This window comes from Microcaecilia unicolor, chromosome 10 (genome assembly GCF_901765095.1).
Source record: "Microcaecilia unicolor chromosome 10, aMicUni1.1, whole genome shotgun sequence".
Classification (NCBI taxonomy): domain Eukaryota; kingdom Metazoa; phylum Chordata; class Amphibia; order Gymnophiona; family Siphonopidae; genus Microcaecilia; species Microcaecilia unicolor.
Window position 1 is genome coordinate 185,729,272 of NC_044040.1, and position 23,691 is coordinate 185,752,962.

At 46.4% G+C, this 23,691-nt stretch overlaps 1 protein-coding gene across 3 annotated transcripts in view; it reads left to right on the forward strand.

Moving 5' to 3' along the window:
• Window positions 1-23,691, forward strand: part of LOC115478535 (voltage-gated potassium channel subunit beta-1) — a 296,142-nt gene that overhangs the window by 209,904 nt on the left and 62,547 nt on the right. For all 3 annotated transcript variants that reach the window (XM_030215947.1, XM_030215948.1, XM_030215946.1), the window contains exons 6-7: window positions 4,782-4,826; window positions 9,036-9,079. In XM_030215947.1, the coding sequence (XP_030071807.1) occupies window positions 4,782-4,826; window positions 9,036-9,079 (89 nt within the window). The remainder of the gene's footprint in view (window positions 1-4,781; window positions 4,827-9,035; window positions 9,080-23,691) is intronic.

The following is a 23,691-nucleotide window of genomic DNA, read 5'->3' on the forward strand; positions in this document are numbered from 1 at the left end:
GGCCTGTGTCGGGCTGTTTGAGTGTATATATATATATATATTCTAATTGGTTTTTTATCAATAAACTATGTTTTGTCTTTTAATGATCTGCTTCGTACATTTTCCATCTTTGAGCTTGCAGACTGTCTGCCTTTTTGCTTTCCTAGACCAAACCAATACAGAAAATATTGAATTATACAAGTACGGGTCCTGCATCGTATCTACATTAAACACTGTCCAACTATACCTATAAATAATTTGAGACATCCAAGTAATACAGAGTGTTCTTTATTTATAAATTATTTTATTATGAATTCTACTGCATGCTGCCCAATACTTTCAGAAATATTATTGAATGAAGAACAGATTTTTCAGATAAAGGACATGCTGCATGTTGTGATATCTTTTATTAAACCATTAAAATAACTATCCCACAATGGGTCAGCCCTTCCTTTAAATATGGTCTCCAACGCTATTGTTGTGATGCTACATGACTTGAGTGATCCAGGCATTGGTGAGTATTGTCCACCTTGTCACTGTAACTCAAGTACTATCCAAGCTTAACCATAATTCTTACCAACAAATAGGAGAAGGTAGGAGCCATAACAGGCGAATGGATGAACAGAGAATCCAAATGCAGATAGACAAAGTCAAAACTTTATTGCTTCAATCAAACATGACGTCCAACATGGCCATGTTTGGAATATCTTCATCATAACTATAATAAATAATTAAAAGCATACAAATAAAAATCAACATAACACACATAAAGGGGGCAATTGTGAAGATGTTCTGCCACCGAACATGATTTATCCATTCCTTCTGTTACTATTCTTGCCTTGAGTCCACGGTTACTTAAGTGCTTGTTCTCTGAACATTTGAAGACATTTTTTTTCTCAGTGGGCTGCAATCACTTTAGCCTTAGTGTTGCAAGTCTGATACTTAAGTAGCTGCAGCTCGTTTGCCAAGATAGCCATCTTCTACAGAGAGTAAAATATCATTGTCTCATGACGCAGCTGTTGAAACAGGTAGAAGCTGAACATATGGGGCATCTTTGTATCCATTTATTTACATATTTTTGTTAACTGGGTAAGGGGAGTGGCCCAGTCTCAGGGTTGCCAAGTAGGGTCATTGGGGGCATGAGCGCAGCCCCCTCACTCCTGCCCTTTGCAGTACCTCTATAAAGTGGCTGCCACAACCTCTCACAGTAGTACACTAAGTACCAGGAGAGGCACCGCAAGGGGCAGGAGTGAGGGGCAGTGGCGTAGCCAAGGGTGGGCTTGGGTGGGCCCGGGCCCACCCACTCTGGGCTCAGGCCCACCCAGTAGCAGCACCCCTATGATGTGGCTGGCAGGGATTCTCAAGCCCCACCAGCCAAAAACTCCCAACAACTGTCCCTCCTGCATACAGTACCTTGTAAATAGTAGATCTTCGCCTGCTACATACATACTATTCACACTGGCCCCGCAGCCTTCCCTCTGATATATTCCTGCCTATGCGGAAACAGGAAGTTGCATCAGAGGGAAGACTGTGGGGCCAACATGAGCAGTGTGTATTAGTTTCTGCTCGCTGCCAGTGAAAATCTGCTATTTAAAAGGTATTCAGGGGAGGGGGATGTTTAAAAGATCATATGGCATGCAGGCGAGAGAGGTAGAGACCAAATCACTTGTGAGACAGGGCGGAGTTCTTCTGCCCACCCATCTTGGGCCCAGGCCCACCCAAAATTGGGTGTCTGGCTACGCCCCTGGTGAGGGGGGCTGCATTCCTGCCCTCAATAACCCTGCTGGACTACCAGGGATATAGGTGAACCTGGGGGCTTACCTTCATGGTTGGGGAATCAGGGGGTGGGGGCAGGGGAGTCTTCCTGATGCGGGCTGGGGGGAGGAAAGGAGGGAAAGAGGGGACATCGGCACGGGGGGAGGAGACAGGGGCTACTTTTTAAGAAAAAAAAAAGTTATACAGTTCCCGGCTCGGTATTCAGAGCCAGCACCCGCATAGCTAAACAGCCTTATTTAGGATAACTCTTGCACTGTCCTAAATGAAGCCACCCCCAGTACTGCCCATGACCTGCCCACTTTTTGTTTTGGCGGTCTCAGGGGATATATAGCAGCACTGTCTGGTTAAGTGCCACTGAATATCCCTGGTTAGGTGGCGGGAAGCTATTTAAACAGGTAGGAAAGGCTCCTGCCCACTTAAATCGCTTCAATATTAGCCTCTTAGTTGTCAACTGTTATTTAATACATATAATAAACAAATACTTTGCATCAAGGGTAGTTGAAACAAAATAGTTCTGTCCAGGTGCGTGAAGAGTCTGTCTGATATTGCTTCAGTTTAACCCTTAGACCACAGGCTGTTGAGGTAATTGCTAACAGTGGCAAATGATAAATGTTGGAAGAATATGGTAAAAAGGCAATAGAATTACAAGAGGGAAGAGAGGAGGGGTCGCATGCAGGGGAACGACCAATAACTTTCAGAATTGTAATTACAGTTTACATATTGGAACTACAAATCCAACAATGCAATGAACTCACATTGTGGGGGCAGAATACACAAGATAAAGTATAAGGAAGACCCAAGGGCAGGGCCCCAAAGACGGAATCTGACTCCACACAGCACGAAACCAATATCCCCGAGATTCTCTAAAGGGTGCCAAAATATCTGCATCCAAATTTGGGTGTGATCCAGAGACGGGCGCACAACCAATTGATTAATGAGCCAATTAACGTCAGTAATTGGATTCTAACAATCAATTGCTGATGTTCATTGGTACTAATTATGGGTTGTGTGCAGTGTTTCCTATAAGGAGCGGCTTGGCGTGCGCAAATTTTTTTTGTGTGTGAGCAGTAAGTTTTAAAAACCAAACAATTTTTGAGCACCAGCATTAGCAATGCATTTCTGTATACGGCACAAAAAAACAAAATTTTGTGAGCAACCATGTAAAATCTGTGAACGATGCGCCTAAAATGTATGACCTGCTCACGTGCTCCGCTTACAGGGAACATTGATTGTGTGCACATCTGGCTGTGCATTATTCTATAAGCCTAGGCACCCAAATCCATTAACATGCAACCCAAAAGGAAGCATAGCCACCGGGGGGGGGGGGGCATGGGTAGATCAGGGGTATTCTCAAAAGATACATACAATGTTATAGAATTCCAGGGATCTGCGCCCAACATGCCAGGATTTACATCAGGTTTCAGCTGGTGTAATTCCTCATACCCAAAGTTGGGAATCCCCACTAAGCGCTATTCTGTAAAGGGTGCTCATCTCAGAGTTCCTTCTATAGAATAGTGCTGAGCACTGATTTTTCCCGACACCTATTTTTCAGCGCCATTTTCTGAATCCGGCCCTATGAGTCTCTGACTTATATAGTGGCAGGCAGTACCATAACAGTCGTCCCTAGAAGGGGGGATGCTCTCACCAGTTGGTATACACCTCCTCTCTATTCTGACTTGGCATGATCCTGGGTGCAGAAGCATACAGGGCTAGTGAGGGTCCTGCAAGGATCCCTTCCAGGCGTTTGAATGGGTTTCAGATAGAGTGGGCTCAGAGTATTATTTTCTAAGGTGGTAGGTTAAGGTGCCAAACTTCTTTGATACTGTTGAGTCCAGATGAGAGAATACACGGACATTAATCATTGAGATTGAAGGGGGGCAGACTCAGGAAAGATGTCAGGAAGTATTTCTTCACGGAGAGGGTGGTGAACGCTTGGAATGCCCTCCCGCGGGAGGTGGTGGAGATGAAAACGGTAACGGAATTCAAACATGCTTGGGATAGGCATAAAGGAATCCTGTGCAGAAGGAATGGATCCACAGAAGCTTAGTTGAAATTGGGTGGTGGGGTGAAGAGGGGTTGGTGGTTGAGAGGCTAGGATAGGGGAGGGCAGACTTATACGGGGTCTGTGCCGGAGCCGGTGATGGGAGGCGGGACTGGTGGTTGGGAGGCGGGAAATACTGCTGGACAGACTTATACGGTCTGTGCCCTGAAAAAGACAGGTACAAATCAAGGTAAGGTATACACATATGAGTTTATCGTGGGCAGACTAGATGGACCGTGCTGGTCTTTTTCTGCCGTCATCTACTATGTTACTATGTTACTATTCCATTTTTCATCATAGGCTACGCTGGGGACCTTTTACCAAGCTGCAATAAGCACTAACGTATGCTTACCGCAACATAAAATGGCTTACTGTGGAGCATAATGAGGCATCCCACAATGCTTTTGACATCTGCGTGTACTACTGGTTCGCTAAAAAAATATAATTTATTTTTTCGGTGAGTGGGCATGTCTTTGTTAATCAGTTAGCACAGCTACATTACCACATGCTAACTGATTAGTGCAGGATTAGCGCATGAGCTCTTACCGCCTACAAAGTAGGTGGTGGTTGGGGCTTAACTAGTCTCCATGGCAACGTTAGCACATGGCCATTTTCTGGCCATGGCAAAAAGTGGCCTTAGCACACAGAAAAGACCCGCATAAGGGCACACTAAGGCCACTTTTTGTCACAACTTATTAAAAGGACCCCTTTGTGATTTGAGTCTTTTGACAAAAATTGATTTCTCTGAGTTAGAATCCATTTTTGCCTAAGTCAGAATCTGGGCTTTTTGTTATCAGAAAAATCCATGGTAACTAAGCTTTGTAAGGTCTTGGAACATGATGTAAAGTCAAGGCTGAACTTCTCCGTATGGAATGAGCCATCCTCCCACAGTAGAACATATTATTGTTCTTAAAATGAACATGCTAACATTTAATTTAGACACTAACCAGTAAACTCTTTGTTTCCATTTTTCTCCCTTCTGCAGGAGATCCAGTCTGGTCATAACAACCAAATTATACTGGGGTGGAAAGTAAGTTTCAATAGAACAGAAACCTTATTTTTTCCACAAATAATGCAGTTTTGCAGTAAAAGCCCTTCAGAATTTAGAAATAACAAGCTTCTAGTCAAGAGGATTGGGAAAAATTCAAGAGGACCTTACGAGACTGGGAACACAAATGGCAAATGACTTTTAATGTGAGCAAGTGCAAAGTGATGCATGTGGGTAAGAAAAACCCAAACTGTATTTATGTGATGCAAGGCTCCACATTAGAAGTCACTGCCCAGGAAAAGGATCTAGGTGTCATCGTTGACGATACATTGAAATCCTCTTCTCAGTGTGCAGCGGCAACTAAGAAAGCAAATAGAATGTTAGATATAATTAGAAAAGGAATGGAAAACAAAACTGAGAATGTTATAATGCCTTTGTATCGCTCCATGGTGCCATCTCAACTCAAATACTGTGTACAGTTCTGGTCACTGCATCTCAAAAAAGATATAGTGAAATTAGAAAAGGTACAGAGAAGGGTGATGAAAATGATAAAGGGGATGGGATGACTTCCCTATGAGGAAAGGCTAAAGCGGCTAGGGCTCTTCGGCTTGGAGAAAAGATAGCTGAGAGGAGATATGATAGAAGTCTATAAAATACTGAGTGGAGTGGAACAGGTAGATGTGACTCACTTGTTTAGTCTTTCTAAAAATATTAGGAATAGTCGGCTTACAAAGAAGCTACTAAGTAGTAAATTTAAAACGAATCAGAGAAAATATTTCTTCTGTCAATGAGTAATTACGCTCTGGAATTTGTTGCCAGAGAATGTGGTAAAAGCAGTTAGCTTAGCAGGGTTAAAAAAAAGGTTTGGATAATTTCCTAAAAGAAAAGTTCATAAGCCATTATTAAGATGGTCTGGGGGAAATCCACTGCATATTCTAGGATAAGCAGCATGAAATCTGTTTTACTGTTCTGGGATCTTGCCAGGTACTGGATTGGCCACTGTTGGAAACAAGATGCTGGGCTTGATGGACATTCAATCTGTCCCATTATGGCAATGCTTATGTTCTTATCCAAGTCTCCGAGTTTATTATATACTTGATATACTATCTTACAGCAGGGCCATCTAGGCAGTTTACAAATAAATATAAAACCACCTAAGAAAAGAATGACAATGTAAATTCTGCTCAAGAAACCCCACTACTGTGGGGAGGGGGAGGAAAGGGACCAAGGAAGAATGGATTCCTGTTTGCAGCTGATCACCATAGACCTGGATTTTGGTCACTTGTTACGGCTTCCATCGGGGCTAATCCTCCCTCCCCTTCCAGATATTCTGTGTCTCTAAAATAGTCACCACGGCACCCTTCATTTGAATGCCACAGTATGCAGTTTTTAATAAATCCCTCTCTATGGCTAGTATGACAGTCGATAATGCAAATATGAGTCCTGTGGCTACAAAAGGGAAAAGCAAAACTAATACATGAGCTTAAATAATTAATGTTTCAAAATGTCCATCAAACTGCTTTCAGACCCTGCCTGAGGACAGAGTGATACAGAAAGGAAAGTTAAAAAAAAAAGCAGCTGAATTTATCCATCTTGGATCTGACCCCAAGGTTGAAACACAGATCACTCTCTGCAGTGAAATAAGATCAAATAAAGCAGCTTCTTTGATGGGAGCACCTGCTGGATCTCTTGCTGCAAGCAGAATCGAATGGACAGTTTTGTCTGATGTAGAAACGTGGTCCAGAATTAGCTCCTTGATTGTGGAGATGCCAAGGGTGAACCATCCCAACGAGTGAGATTTACCACGCAAAGGAGTGAGATTTTAGGCCACAGAGTGAGATTTTCTAGGCGCTACATTCAGGGTATAAATCTAGAATGATTTAAGTGAGGTATTGCTTTGCAAACAAATCCAAGGTATTCATGTTCGGGTCAGCAAGTCTCTCCTCATACGATTTGCGACGCAAATCCCATACCATTTTTGTAGCTTTTCTTTGCACTACGTTTAGTCTTTTTACATCTTTAGCAAGATACGGCCTCCAAAACTGAACACAATACTCCAAGTGGGGCCTCACCAACGACTTGTAGAGGGGCATCAACACCTCCTTTCTTCTGCTGGTTATGCCCCTCTCTATGCAGCCTAGCATCCTTCTGGCCATGGCCGTTGCCTTATCGCATTGTTTCTTCACCTTCAGATCCTCCGACACCAACACTCCAAGGTCTGAGTCGAGCTTACTAATCTCTCCCCTAATATCCGATATCTCTCTTTTGGGTTTCTGCACCTACATGGGGTCTACATGTGGTTAGCGCACTGAAACAGGCTACCCCATGACCACTTTAAGGGGTTTTGCAGTAGTTTGCCTATTATCACGTGTTAAACCAATGGTACTGCATTTTTTAGATTTTTGTCCTTCAGGAGCATGGCATAGAAAGAGACTGGGCATTGACGCATTAGTCAGCAAGCATATTACACTTTCCATGCACTAAGGAAGAGATTATATGGTGCCTAAACAATCGCGCTGAAATCAGTGCCTATTAAGCATATTCTATAATCAGCACCTAGATTTAGGCGCCGATTATAGAATAAGCTTAGTTGATATTTCAGTGCCTAAATCTGCGCGCATCCATTTATACCAATTAAAGCATAGTATACATCCTGGCACATAGATTTAGGCGCATTGGGCTATATTCTATACTAGGCACCTAAATTTCAGAACACCCATGAAACACCCATTTCCCTGCCTATAACTACACCTTTTATTGCCTGCGCACATTAGAAGTTTGGCGCCCATCATTACAGAATATGCTTATAGTGAGCTATGCACCTAAATTCTAATCAGTGTCAATTAGTGCTCATTGTTGCTTGTTAAGTGCTGCTATCAGCGCTCATTAGCTTGTTAAGCCAAACACTTTAGAACATAAGAGTAGCCATACTGGGTAAGACCAATGGTCCATCTAGCCCAGTATCCTGTTTTCCAAACAGTGGCCAAGACAGGTCACAAGTACCTGGCAGAAACCCAAATCGTGGCAACACTCCATACTACAAATCCCAGAGCAAGCAGTCGCTTCCCATGTCTTTCTCAATAGCAGACTATGGACTTTTTGCCGGAGGATGTGGTAACAGCGGTTAGTGTATCTGGGTTTAAAAAAGGTTTGGACAAATTCCTGGAGGAAGAGTTCCAGAGCTTAACTATTCGTTGAGTGAAAAAATATTTCCTCCTATTTGTTTTAAAAGTATTTCCATGTAACTTCCTCGAGTGTCCCCTAGTCTTTGTACTTTGGGAACAAGTAAAAAATCGACTTCTACTCATTCTACACCACTCAGGATTTTGTAGACCTCAATCATATCTCCCCTCATCCGTCTCTTTTCCAAGCTGAAGAGAGCGTTGTTATAGAAGAACACGGTATTATAGAATCCATGTTGATTTAAGTGCATAAATCTAAGTGCACCATATAGAATCCAGGGGGTAACTGACTAACTCAGGATTAATGCTGGACCACTTACCACTTCCTAAATAGGAGGCGATACATGGTCCCACATTAACTCTCAGCAAGTATCGCACATTAATGGGAACATTAACATGTGACCTGCAATAAAAATAATGGGAATGTCCCCAAAAGGTACCATGTGGTAAAAGTCTGTGTTAAACTGCAGTAATACAAGGGCCCCTTAGTTTAATTTTGGTGTGTTCTGGTCAAATTTTGATATATCCTCCCAGGAGTGCTGTACTGGTTTGCTTTCTTTGGAAGCTGATTTGGACCATGTGGGATTAGGTGGGTTATAAACATTCAGAATAGATTAGATTATGCATTCCTGGGAGCAGAGGGGAAATAGGGGAGTTAAAATGTGTGCACAGATTTGATTTTGAAATCATTATGCCAACTTTTCCCCATGGGTCCTAACTGCAGAAATAGCGGATGCAAAACCTGCTATGCAGGTCCAATTTTCAAAGTGTACAGATGTTTTTAAAATTTCCCCATAACAACCCTTTTGAGTGATGGAGTATATACCTTCATGTGTACTACAATGAATAAATAGGTTGCCGTACGGGGAATGTTCACAATGATGCTGATACTTGTTAACATTTTCATGGAAATTTTATTGGATCTGTTTGGTCCCTTGAGATCCTCAAACTATCTTTCTGCTCAGTATTCTTGTTACCCTTGCGCTTTTCTCAGTATGGATAATTGCATCAACCTGGAAATGTGTTATTTTCTCTGACTAATCTAAAATGTATTTAATTATCTATCTAGAGCGGAAACAGAAAGAGGGCTCTCGAGAAAACACATTATTGAAGGTGGGTACCTTAGTATTTTCAGTACCAGCTATCTTACAATTCTTTACCACACTCAGGCTTATTTTTGAAAGAGAAGGGCGCCCATCTTTCAGCACAAATCGGGAGATGGGCGTCCTTCTCTCCGGGTCGCCCAAATCGGCATAATCGAAAGCCGATTTTGGGCATCCCCAACTGCTTCCCGTTGCGGGGACGACCAAAGTTCCCAGGGGCATGTCGGAGGCGTAGTGAAGGCAGGACTGGGGCGTCCCTAACAGATGGGCGTCCTCGAGCGATAATGGAAAAAAGAAGGGCATCCCTGACGAGCACTTGGGCGACTTTACTTGGTCCATTTTTTCTTACGACCAAGCCTCAAAAAGGTGTGCAAACTGACCAGATGACCACTGTAGGGAATCGGGGATGACCTCCCCTTACTCCCCCAGTGGTGACTAACCCCCTCCCACCCTGAAAAACACAACTTTAAAATATTTTTTTTCCAGCCTGAAATGTCATACTCAGGTCCATCGCAGCAGTATGCAGGTCCCTAGGAGGGGAGGTATGTGTGTGTCAGCAGAGGCATAGCGAAGGTGTGGACATCCTTCTTTCAAACATTTTGGATGTCCTGAACTGCCCCCCCCCCCCCCCCCCCACAGGAATGGCCAGATTTCAAGGGAGAGGAGTGGCCTAGTGGTTAGAGCACAGTTCAAATCCCACTGCTGCTACTTGTGATCCAAATAAATAAAGGGGGTGTCGGAGGCATAGCAGGTATGGACATCCTTCTCACAGAAACATCCACGCATGGACATCCTTCTCACATCCACATTTTGTCCGTTACGGAGGCATAGTGAAGGACGTCCTTCACCCATACTCTAAAAAAAAAAAAAAAAGACATCCCTGACAAGCACTTGGATGTTTTCACCTGGATTTGTATTTTTCTAAGGTTGTAGATGGCAATTTATTTATGGTTGTAGACGGCTATTATACATGCAGCTTGTCTGCATTTATGAAGCCGTCTTTGGCATACGCAGAGCAGCCATGCATAATGCTTGGCTGCTCTGTACTGGCTTCCCCTCCATAGGAAGGAAATCGTGTGCAAATGAGCGAAAAGTGAGCAGCTCATTTGCATGCAATTTCCTTCATGCATGCCCATTCCTTTCTGAATCGCTAAGGGATCGCTAAGGGAAGGGCTTTTTCCGTTCAGTTAGAGCATCAGTTAGTCCACTGCAGTGCCCCCTAGGGTGCCCGGTTGGTGTCCTGGCATGTCAGGGGGACCAGTGCACTACGAATGCCGGCTGCTCCCATGACCAAATGAGTTGGATTTGGTCATTTTTGAGATGGGCATCCTCGGTTTCCATTATCGCCAAAAAACGGGGACAACCATCTCAACATTTATGTCGACCATCTCTAAGGTTGACCTAAATGTTGAGATTTGGGCGTCCCCGACCGTATTATCGAAACAAGATGGGTGCCCATCTTGTTTCGATAATACGGGTCCCCCCCTCTTCATGGGGACGTCCTGCTAGGACGCCCTCAGGAAAACGTGGGCGCCCCGTTCGATTATGCCCCTCATTGTGACCCAGTAGAGCTCAGTGTGATCTTTGTTTAGAGATAACACTGGATCATGATATGGAACCTAACTCCTACCACCACCTGCTGTATGATACCATCTTATAGTAACTATATGAAAAGTCCCATGGCTTTGTCTTTATAATTCACGCAACAACAAGAAGAGGGTCCAAAGCACAAAACAAATTGCAAAAAAAAAGAAGTACCAGGGCCTTTAACAAGTGGGACAAAAATCTTTTATTCTGTATATCAAACTAATACCATAGATCCGACACGGGCTGTGATTCGGCTCAAAGCACCTGCCTCAGGAGTCATTCAATATTAATCGTCTGAACTTGTAACACCCACTGAGTCTTAGTCATTCTGAGTGTAAGTAAGCAAAAACTAAGACGCAGCGATCCTGTGTATTGCAAGCAGATAGATCATACATGCTATTTTGCGTGGACTTGGTTTAAGTTTTATTTGGAATTCAGTTATCAGTGGGTGTTACAAGTTCAGATGATTAATATTGAATGAAACCTGAGGCAGGCGCTTTGCGCTGAAACACGGCCCGTGTTGGGTCTATGGTATTAGTTTGATATACAGAATAAAAGTATTTTGTCCCGCTTGTGAAGGCCCCTGGTACTTCTTTTTTTGTTATTTGTCTTTATAATATAATTTTATTTAGAAAGCATACATCAAAACAAATATTTTGATTGGGCTAATACAGTAGTTCAGAAGATGCTTCCTCCAAAGTGAAGGGCTGGGGGCCAGCACATCGCAGCGACGAGGAAAATTTGATGGTCCACAGAACTTCAGGTGATTACAAGGCAAGAGTCAAAGTGATCATTACTACTACTACTACTTAACATTTCTTTTATTTATTTATTTATACTTTTCAAACTTTACAATAAAAGAGAAACTTGCTAAGTAAATCAGACATAATATTATAAAATTATCACATTCATCTTACGAAGATACATTAATGCCCTTTCCATATCATCAAGCTGATCAATCCATAGACTGGTGGGTTGTGTCCATCTACCAGCAGGTGGAGATAGAGAGCAAACTTTTGCCTCCCTATATGTGGTCATGTGCTGCCGGAAACTCCCCAGTATGTTCTCTATCTCAGCAGGTGGTGGTCACACACAGCAGCAGCTCTGGCTAGGCCTCCAAGCCTAATTCTTAGGTTTTGTTGAGTGCCTGGGGTTGAGGGCTCTTTTGAGCAAGTGCAAACCTGGTGGTGCCAGGTCCCTCCTTTTCTCCCCCCTCCCGCTGGCTCCGTTTAAAAAAAAAAAAAAAAAAAAAATTTTAAACGTCTTTAAAGGCGTTTAATTCGACGTTTCTTTAAACATTCATTGCAGCTACTCACTGGGACACCAGTTCGTTACAGCTCAGAGCGGCAAGCAGGTAATTTTACCTTTTATAGCGGGCAGGGGGTTCCCCGATTCTTCTCCTCGTGGCAATGGCGTCGGAGGGCGAGGGCGCAAAGGGTCGCTCCCCGGATCGCTGGAGCGCTTCTAGAGGGGATGCGGGGGTTTTACAACCTGATTCGCCCTTGATGGGTGATAGTTTAGTGACCGATGAATGTCCCGGTCGTTCCTCCGGCGTGGCGGTTTTTTCCCGCCATAAACGCCCATCCCCCGCTCCTCGCCTCTGCCATCTTGGCCGGCCACGCGGCTCGGACGGCTTCTTCGGGGCCGCCCTTGAGGTTGGAGACATTAATGCCATGAACGCCCTTAATTTGGGCGACGGCACAAAAGCGGCTAAAGTTAAGCGCCGTTCTTCCCGCACGGCTCCTTCACGGAGTTTCGCGCCGGACGCCATTTTGGATGCGCAGCATGTCTCTCCCCCGCTATTGCGAACGCCGGTTGAGAGTGCGTCTAGGGCTGTTGCCCAGGCTGCGGAAGTGCACAGTCTGGGGGGTTTCTCCCCCGAGTTTGTTTTGCTGCTGCATCAGGCTTTCCTCATGCAAAACGCTGTCCCTGCTCCCTCTTCTGATAAAGAGGTTGAGGTTCCCAGAGGTAAACGCCCTCGGGTTGATTTCCAGGCCTTGGAGGACTTTTGTCTCCTCCGATGTAGATGAGGGCAGCGTGTCTGAGGTCTCCCAACGATCCTTTGCGGATTCCTTGGAGGAGATAGATCCCCGCTCGGCTGGAGCGGATGACCCCTCTGCAGCGCGGCTTTTTAGCCCAGAGGATTTGCCCAACCTGTTGTTACAGGCCATGGACACTTTGAAGATTTCCTCTCCGGAGGACGTCTCTCCCTCAGCCCCTGTTGGCTCTGCCATTATGCTGGGGACGAAGCGCCCGCCTAGAACCTTCCACGTGCATGATGCCATGCACACCTTAATTGCGGCTCAATGGGATGTCCCGGAAACGAGCCTTAAAGTGGCTAGGGCTATGTCCCGCCTCTATCCTTTGGCTGTGAGTGAACGTGAGGCCTATCTGTGGCCTACCGTGGATTCTTTAATCACTGCGGTGACTAAGAAAACGGCGTTGCCGGTGGAAGGTGGCACGGCCCTAAAGGACGCCCAAGACAGAAGATTGGAGGCGGCCTTAAGGTCGTCCTTGGAGGCAGCTGCTTTAAGTTTGCAGGCCTCAATTTGCGGCTCCTATGTGGCCAGGGCGTGCCGGACTATGGTGCAGCGGGCTTCCCCCTCGGATCATTCCTTGAGGGCTGATTGGCCGGCCCTGGAATCGGGCTTAGCCTATTTGGCAGACTTGCTGTATGATGTCTGGAGAGCCTCAGCTAAAGGCATGGCTCAGACAGTCTCTGCGCGGCGGTGGCTTTGGCTGAAACATTGGTCTGCTGACCACGCCTCTAAATCCCGCCTGGCTAGATTGCCTTTTAAAGGCAAGCTGCTCTTTGGGGTCGAGCTGGACAAAATCGTGACCGATCTCGGCACGTCTAAGGGCAAGAAATTACCAGAGGTCAGGGCTCGGGTTAGTACTCGTCCCGATACCTCCATACCGCCCGGGCAAGTCGGGTTCCTCTGCCCCCCCTTCCTTCAAGAGGAATTTCTCCCCCAAGCAGCATTCCTTTCGCAGAGACCGCCGTCCCGGAGGTGCTCCCTCCGGTCCTCCCCCAGGGTCTCGTACCCAATGACGGGGCCTTGGTCCACGCCCCAGTGCAGATTGAAGGACGGCTGTCCTCGTTTCTGGGCGAGTGGACCACTATAACTTCAGACGCGTGGGTGCTGGAAGTCATCAGAGACGGCTACAAGCTAGAGTTCTGCCAACCCTTAAGAGACGGGTTTGTACTCTCCCTGCAAGTCTCCGGTCAAGCTGTGGTAGTGCAGCAGACCTTGGACAACCTGATCCGCCTGGGTGCGGTCGTTCCGGTGCCAAAAAATCAGATTGGCAAGGGACGTTACTCCATTTACTTTGTGGTTCCAAAGAAAGGAGGTTCTGTCCGGCCTATCCTCGACCTCAAAGGGGTCAATCGGGCCTGGAAAGTGAGGCACTTTCGCATGGAGACTCTCCGCTCTGTTATAGCGGCAGTGAAGGCAGGAGAGTTCTTGGCTTCCTTGGACATCAAGGAAGCGTACCTGCATATTCCCATCTGGCCTCCTCTCCAACGCTTTCTGCGTTTTACAGTCCTGAGACGACACTTCCAGTTCAGAGCCCTCCCTTTCGGGTTGGCTACTGCTCCGCGGACCTTTTCCAAAGTAATGGGGGTCATAGCGGCCTTCCTGCTAAAGGAAGGAGTACAAGTCCATCCTTATCTGGACGACTGGTTGATCCGAGCCCCCTCTTATGCAGAGTGCGGCAAAGCTATGGACCGGGTAGTTGCTCTTTTGAGCTCCCTGGGATGGATCATCAACTGGAAGAAGAGCCAGCTGCGCCCGACTCAGTCCCTGGTGTATCTGGGAGTTCGATTCGACACCCAAGTGGGCAGAGTGTTCCTGCCAGACAATCGGATTGTCAAGCTTCAGGCTCAGGTGGACTAGTTCCTAGTAGCCTCTCCTATTCGGGCTTGGGACTACGTGCAGCTGTTGGGCTCTATGACGGCCACGATGGAAGTAGTGCCCTGGGCCAGGGCTCATATGAGACCACTACAGCTATCTCTGCTGCTGTGCTGGACTCCGATGTCGGAGGATTATGCTGTGCGCCTTCCCGTGGACCCAGCAGTGCGCAAGGCGCTGAGCTGGTGGACGCAGACAGACAAGTTGTCTGCAGGATTGCCTCTGGTGACCCCGGAGTGGATTGTCGTCACGACAGACGCCTCTTTGATGGGCTGGGGAGCCCACTGCTTGGGAAGGACAGCGCAGGGGCTCTAGTCTCCTGCAGAGGCAAGTGGTCTATCAACCTCCTGGAACTCAGAGCCATTCGCTTGGTGTTATTGGAGTTCATCCCGGTACTCGTGTTGAAGCCTGTACGGGTCCTGTCGGACAATGCCACGGCTGTGGCCTATATCAACCGCCAGGGAGGTACCAGAGCGCCCCTCTAGCCAAGGAGGCTATGAGTCTTTGCCAGTGGGCGGAAGCGAACCTGGAGCAGCTTTCAGCGGCCCACATTGCTGGAGTCATGAATGTCAAGGCGGACTTTCTCAGTCGCCATACCTTGGAGCCCGGAGAGTGGCAACTATCTGCTCAGGCGTTCTTGGACATCACGAAGCGCTGGGGCCAGCTGAGCCTAGATCTGATGGCGTCATCGGCCAATGGCCAAGTGCCGCGCTTTTTCAGCAGAGGACGGGACCCTCGATCCCTGGGAGTAGATGCTCTTCTCCAACAGTGGCCGACACAAGAGCTCCTCTATGTGTTCCCGCCCTGGCCCATGTTGGGCAGGGTGCTAGACCGGGTGGCAAAGCATCCCGGCAGGGTAATCCTGGTGGGTCCGGATTGGCCCAGACGTCCCTGGTATGCGGACTGGTTCAGGCTCTCAGTCGACGATCCTCTGCGGCTGTCAGTGGAGCAGGGCCTGTTACATCAGGGTCCCGTGGTGATGGAGGATCCCTCTCCCTTTGGTCTTACGGCCTGGCTATTGAGCGGCAGCGTCTGAGGAAGAAGGGCTTCTCAGACAAGGTCATCGCCACTATGCTGAGAGCGAGGAAGCGCTCTACTTCTACTGCTTACGCCAGGGTTTGGCGTATCTTTGCAGCATGGTGTGAAGCAGGCTCACTTTCTCCCTTCACTGCTCCAATTTCTTCAGTGTTGGCGTTCCTGCAAGAAGGTCTGGAGAAAGGCCTGTTGCTCAGTTCCCTTAAAGTCCAGGTAGCGGCTCTGGCTTGCTTCAGGGGCCGCCTGAAGGGTGCTTCCCTGGCTTCGCAGCCAGATGTGGTGCGCTTTCTCAAGGGAGTTAATCACCTGCGCCCTCCTCTGCACTCAGTGGTGCCTGCGTGGAATCTCAACCTGGTGCTAAGAGCATTGCAGAAGCCGCCTTTGGAACCCTTGTCGAGGGCATCTCTGAAAGACCTGACGTTGAAAGCAGTCTTTTTGGTGGCTATCACTTCAGACAGAAGAGTTTCCGAGCTCCAGGCGCTCTCATGTCGAGAGCCTTTTCTGCAGTGCACTGAGGCAGGAGCGACTATTCGCACAGTGCCTTCCTTCCTGCCCAAGATTGGTTCTCGCTTCCATGTGAATCAGCAGCTCTGTCTCCCTTCCTTTCGTAGGGAGGACTACCCAGAGGAGTACTCCGCTCTTGAATATCTGGATGTGAGACGAGTCATCATCAGATACTTGGAAGTGACCAATGATTTCCGGAAATCGGATCATCTGTTTGTCCTGTTTGCAGGTCCTCGTAAGGGTCTGCAGGCTGCTAAGCCTACAGTGGCAAGATGGGTCCAGGAAGCCATTGCAGCGGCTTATGTGGCCGCGGGGAAGGTGCCGCCTATCCAGCTGAAGGCTCACTCCACGAGAGCTCAGGCGGCCTCGATGGCAGAGGCCGGATCCGTCTCCTTGGAAGAGATATGCAAGGCGGCAACGTGGGCTTCGGCTCATACATTCTCCAAGCATTACCGTTTGACTGTGGCTGCACGGGCGGAGGCCCGGTTTGGAGCTTCAGTGTTGAGGTCAGGGATTTCTATGTCCCGCCCTGGGTGAGTACTGCTTCGGTACATCCCACCAGTCTATGGATTGATCAGCTTGATGATATGGAAGGTAAAATTATGTATAATCATACCTGATAATTTTCTTTCCATTAATCATAGCTGATCAATCCATAGCCCCTCCCAGATATCTGTACTGTTTATATTCTGGTTGAATTTTAGGTTCAAGTTTAGCCTTCAGTTACTTCAGGAGGACTTCGTGTTCAAGTTCTTCTTTCACTTGGATTCTTCAAGAGTTGAGACGACTTTGTGTTACAGTGAGCTGCTGCATTCCTCTCCCCTCCGTTTTACGGGGCTGGATTGAGACATAAATTCTGCCGGCACTCCCTCCCACTTCGTGCGGCTGTAGGGCAGCTTTGTACCCCTCCCGCTTCGGCGGTGTTAGGGTCAGTCAGCTCCTCCCGCGGTTGCGGTTGCAGGATAAGCCAGATCCCCCCGCATCGGCGGGTGTGGTTCCCTCCCCCGCTCCGCGGGGATGAGCTGGACGGATTCCCCTCCCCCACTTGTGTGGGGATGAGCTGGGTTAATTCCCCTCCCCCGTTTCGGCGGTGGTGAGCTGGGCAGAGTGTCCCTTCGTGGGTGTAATTCTCTAAGTGCTGAGTCCTGCGGATGGAGCTTTGATATCGACATACTGAGGAGTTTCCGGCAGCACATGACCACATATAGGGAGGCAAAAGTTTGCTCTCTATCTCCACCTGCTGGTAGATGGACATAACCCACCAGTCTATGGATTGATCAGCTATGATTAATGGAAAGAAAATTATCAGGTATGATTATACATAATTTTACCTTTTATATCACAAAATAAGAGCAAGGCGTTACTAAGAATAAATGGGGAAAAATTATAAGTAAATATAACAAAGAACAGACTTTGCACGTAACATTCTTCCTTAATTTCTTACAGCTTTAAACATTAGTTAGAATGTAGAAAAATCATAACTTCCTAGAGTCAATGAATACTCTTAACTGCTCTGGCTGGAAAAATATATATTTTAAACCTTGATGTTTCACCACACATTTACTTGGGTAGTTCAAGAAGAAAGAGGCTCCCAATTCCTGGGTCTCTTTCCTCATGCTCAAAAAAGATTTCCTAATATCCTGCGTTTGTTTCGTTACATCCTGAAATATACGAACTGTTTTGCCATAAAACAAGTCATTTATTCGACGAAAGTATAGTCTTTTTATAGCTTCAACATCTTGCAAGAAAACAAATTGAACCATTAAAGTCATTCTTTCTGATTGATCCGATATAGTAGCTTCCAACAGTTCAGATACATTTAAATTTGTTTGTTCCATTAAATTTACAGGTTTATCAATTAAGGATCCTGCTTCCAAGGAGATCTTATTCATTATATAGTAAATTTTGTTAACTGGAGGTAAAGTTTCTGGGGTATGTTTCAAAATTTCAGTTAAATATTTTTTAAAGGCATCCAACGGTGTTACTCCTTTCTCTCTTGGAAAGTTCAGAATCCTCAGATTGAGTCTTCGATTATAGTTTTCAATTTGATCAATCTTTCTTGCTATTATAGTTTTGTCTTTTATCATTTCTGAAGATAGGTCTTGATGTTTTTTAACATCTTGATTGAGCTTTAGAGTTTGAGCTGTAAACTCCTTTTTTATGCCAGTCAGAGATTCAGAAAAGACATTCATTGTACTTACAAGAGAAGATAGTTCTTTCGTAGATTTATCCACATTCACCGCTAATTGTTGGAGAACATTCCAAATGTTCTCCAACGACACCGACCCAGGTGCAGATTTCAAAAGCTTCCCTTCTAGGCTCAGGCCCTCAGGCCTTTGCGACCCGTCTGGTATCGCCGCTCCAGCCCCTTCGATTAGGGGTTCACCATCGACACCCTCTTCGGATTCGAGGGAACCTCTCTGGTTCCGGCGTCCTTCTGGGTGGGGCGGTGGTCTAAGCGCTGGAGGAGAAAGAGTGACATCGAATCCCAAGTCCTCCATAGCTCCCCCGCTATGGGGAACAGCGGGAACACTCACGGTGTCTTGGGAAGAAGTTCGCGAGATGAACTGCTCGATCGAAAGCTGTTGCGGGGATGAGGTCCGGGGTATCGAAGCTTTACCCCGGACCGTACCCTTCCGTTTAGTATGAGGCATAAACAAAGGAATTTAATTTTTAAGACACGATCAAATCGAGGAGATCAGAGCTCACTCAACTGCGTGCCGCCATCTTGGAACGCCTCTCTATAAGCTCTAGGGTCACTACTTAACATTTCTAAAGTGCTACTAGGGTTACGCAGTGCTGTACAATTTAACATAGAAGGACAATCCCTGCTCAAAGAGCTTACAATCTAAAGGACACGTGAACAGTCAGACCGATAGGGGCAGACAAATTGGGGCAGTCTGGAATTCCTGAAAGGTAAGAGTTAGGTGCCGAACGCAGCATTGAAGAGGTGGGCTTTAAGCAAAGACTTGAAGATGGGCAGGGAGGGGGCTTGGCGTAAGGACTCGGGAAGGTTGTTCCAAGCATAGGATGAGGCGAGGCAGAATGAGCGGAGCCTGGAGTTGGCGGTGGTGGAGAAGGGTAATGAGAGGAGGGATTTGTCCTGTGAACGGAGGTTTCAGGCGGGAACGTAAGGGGAGATGAGGGTAGAGAAGTAGTGAGGGGCAGCAGACTGAGTGCATTTGTAGGTAAGAAGGAGAAGCTTGAACTGAATGCGGTATCTGATTGGAAGCCAGTGAAGTGACCTGAGGAGAGGGGTGATATGAGTATATCGGTTCTGGCGGAATATAAGACGTGCAGCAGAGTTCTGAACAGATTGAAGAGGGGATAGGAGGCTAAGTGTGAGGCCGGTGAGGAGTAAGTTGCAGTAGTCAAGGCGAGAGGTAATGAGAGCGTGGACGAGAGTTCGGGTGGTGTGTTCAGAGAGGAACGAAGATTCTCCAGGCTTCAGAAATATTAGTCTATTATATAATCTGCTAGTTTTGATTTCTAATCCAGTCCTCTTATATTTGTTTAGCTGCCACTTAAAAAAAAATTTGATCCTAATTTATTTCACATTGACTGATTCAGGCTTTTCTAATAAACAAGGTCCCAGTGTGTAGTTGAATAAAACGGGTGAGTCAGGCATTCTGAGATTTTTCCACACAGCTTTTCAAGGCAGTGAACCAGAAAGTCAGACATCAGCATTCTTTAGGGTATGAGTTAATGAAACAGATCTGAATGAGATTGTCTCAGCTGAACTGCAATTCGAGTAATGAAGCCCATGGAAATTCATTCCTTGACAGGTAGTCTGAGCAGCCAGAACAGCTCTGTCTCTATTCTTCCCCTCAAACATCACAGAATCATTTTCTTACACAAAAAAAGTTACCTCTCTCACAGTACCTGTTATTGTATAAGAACACAGTTTTCTAGCAACTCAACACAGCTATGCAATACCCTACCTAGGGCCATCAACTTTAAGATGGTGGAAATCCACACAGAATCCACTGATCTGCCATACAGCGTCGTGGATTTCTACCTCAACTTTTTTATGACTCTTATACCAGTAATATCAGTAGAAAAAAGAGAAAAAAATCAATACAATTCTACCTCAACTTTAATAAAACACAGGAGCCACTTCTAAGTAGTCATAACAGCCCCTGCAAATCCATGTTCTGCTGTATATTGTCATCAGCTTAAAGGGGGCAGCACGGCAGTTGCATCTTTATGTTCTTATAAGAGTGAGATTATTGATTTGTGTCTCGGTTATGATTTATTCATGCGTTTGCAAAGTTCCAGTTCCAGTTCATGCTGACAGACTCAGTGGCGTTCTGTGGTTCACTGCTACCCGGGGCGGATCACTGCTGCGCGCACCCCCCCCCCCCCCCCGGCTGCAGGGCAACACGGCACCCCCCCCCCGGCGTAACACGGCAACGCGGCACCCGCCGACCCAGTCCCCACCTGTCTATCAGCTCCGTCCACCCGGCGCCTCGTGCGACTCTGCGCTGCTGTAAAAGAAGAAAATCGCCTCGTCGGCCCTTCCCTCACTGTGTCCCACCCTCTGATGTAACGTCCTATTTCCTCGAGGGCAGGACAGAGTGAGGGAAGGGCCGACGAGGCGATTTTCTTCTCTTACAGCAGCGCAGACGCGAGGCGCCGCACCACACAGCTGCTGGGTGGATGGAGCTGTTAGGGACTTGCTAGCAGAGCACCCCCCCCACCCATTGACACCCTGGGCGGACCGCCCCCACCGCCCCGCCCTTGCTACGCCACTGGACAGACTCATGCTGGTTAATTGGCTTCTTTCGTGGCCAGACCAGTAGCTCAGTGGCAGTGTTATGCAATCACATGCATAGGACCCCTGGGGGCCCTTTTACTAAGCCGCATAAGCATCTACTCGCTCCCAACGCGCGCCAAAATGGAGTTACTGCCCGACTACCACGTGGCTCTTGCGGTAATTTCATTTTTGTGTTACAAAATAGATCCGATTCACACCTTTTCCGTTCTAGAACAATACACTCAGTGAATCTCTAATGCACACTCACAACCACTGCCACGTTTGGTTCAATGAGAGGTTTTTTCCAACCCATGATTACTTTTTCACTGTGAGCCTAAAATATTTTTCGGTTAAAGTTAACCAAGTGGTACCACAGTAGTATGAGGTCTTTCCTCTCATTGTAGGCATAAATGCAGACACGCAGTGGTTGTGAGTGTGCATTAGAGATTCACTGAGTGTATTGTAATTTCACTTTTGGCATGCGTCCGATATGCACATCTGAAAAATATTTTTATTTTCGGGCACGCGTAATGAACGTGTGCCAAGTGTCATTTGACGTGTGTAGGTTATTACTGCATGGATTCTTTACCACTAGGTCAATGGCTGGCGGTAAGATATCAGACCCAAAATGGATGCGTGGCAATTTTGGTTTTGCCACACGTCCATTTTCATTTAAAAAAAAAACCCTGAGGTCTTTTTTACAAGCATGCTAAAAAATGGATTGGCGCGCTCCCAAAACCCAACGCCTACACTACCGCAAGCCATTTTTCAGTGTACCTTTGTAATTTGGCAACCAGATTAGATTTTCTGCACCCCAGGTTGGCTGGAGTTGAAGATGACATGAAGGCAGCATTCATAACCTCTGGAGGAAGGCAGTCATAGTCAGCAATAAAGGTAGTATCAAATGGCCAGATTTAAACTCCATGATGCAAGGTTGTGGAAGGAGCTCCTGGCCTTGGGATCATTACATACGTAAGTGTAGATTGTCCGCTTACTTGGAGGAGGCGAGGCAAAGAGTAAGGAAGATATATTGGCGTTGGGGGGAGAGGGACCAATTCATATTGGAAGCAAAGTGTAAGAAAGTCATATTAGCAGTGGGGGGAGGGGGACCAATTCATATTGGAAGCAAAGTGTAAGGAGGTTAGCTTAGCGGACTTTAAAAAAGGTTTGGACGGCTTCCTAAAGGAATGGGATGACTTCTCTATGAAGAAAGACTAAGGAGGCTAGGGCTTTTCAGCTTGGAGAAGAGACGGCTGAGGGGGAGACATGATAGAGGTATATAAAATAATGAGTGGAGTGGAACAGGTGGATGTGAAGCGTCTGTTCACGCTTTCCAAAAATACTAGGACTAGGGGGCATGCGATGAAACTACAGTTTAGTAAATTTAAAACAAATCGGAGAAACTTTTTCTTCACCCAACGCGTAATTAAACTCTGGAATTCGTTGCCAGAGAACGTGGTGAAGGCGGTTAGCTTGGCAGAGTTTAAAAGGGGGTTAGACGGTTTCCTAAAGGACAAGTCCATAAACCGCTGCTAAATGGACTTGGGAAAAATCCACAATTTCAGGAATAACATGTATAGAATGTTTGTACGTCTGGGAAGCTTGCCAGGTGCCCTTGGCCTGGATTGGCCGCTGTCATGGACAGGATGCTGGGCTCGATGGACCCTTGGTCTTTTCCCAGTGTGGTATTACTTATGGTCCATAGATCATTATTAAATGGATTTGGAGAAAATCCACTATTTCTGGGATAAGCAGTATAAAATGCTTTGTACTTTTTGGGGGATCTTGCCAGGTATTTGTGACCTGGATTGGCCACTGTTGGAAACAGGATGCTGGGCTTGATGGACCTTTGGGCTTTCCCAGTATAGCAATACCTGTCTCTTTTTGTGTATAATGTACAGCGCTGCTTATGCCTTGTAGCGCTATAGAAATGATAAGTAGTAGTAGTACTTATGTCTTATTGGTAGTGAGGGGAGGAGGTAGACCAATTCAGCATTAGCACCTGAAATATTTTGGTGTGGTGCTGACACCCCCCCCCCCCCCACCCATGCCCACCCCAAACTACACCTATGCCAACATAGGGAGGTGTTATCAAAATAGGGGATAAAATTCTCGGGTGGTTGCAAGTAAAGGCTCTCAACACTGGGAGCCAAGCGCTGATTTCAACTGAGCTGGAAGGGAAAAGAAGAAATTACCAGGCTAAACTAATGAGGAGGTGAGGATATGTTGATAATTACGAGATCTGAGATGCTAATAGCTATGCCTCGGTGTGTCAACTATGTACAGTACATTTGGTGGAGTACATCGAGTGAAATTAGTATTCAGCACAGTTCCCTCAGGAGGAAAAACAAGTATATGTTTAGAGGGAAGGGGGATTTCACTTTTACAGCTGCTGGAAATTGCTCCAAATGGAAACAGAAAAAAAACCAAACAATTCCATTTAAAAAGTAAAGGTATGAGCCACGCAGAAAATAAGGTGCTGTACATGGAAACAAATTTATGAGTCTTGTTGCATCAGAGGATAATAAAAAACTGTAGGTCACAGTAACTATAAACCTAAATAACAGTTTTCAAATGGTTCCCGTTAAGGAGGCAATTCTATAATTGGGCACCTCCAGTCAGGCCCCTGAGGACATCTGTTGAGAGTCTACTCTATAATGGCATCTGGGTGCTTTACAATTAGCCCCCCCCCCCCCCCCCCCCACATTTACACCAGCCATAGATCTGGCATAGCTACAGTCACGTATACGTGGCAGTAATCTGTAAGTTATGCCTGTAAGTGGGAGACCCACCCATTACTCACCCATGCTCAGTCTATGTGTACACCCC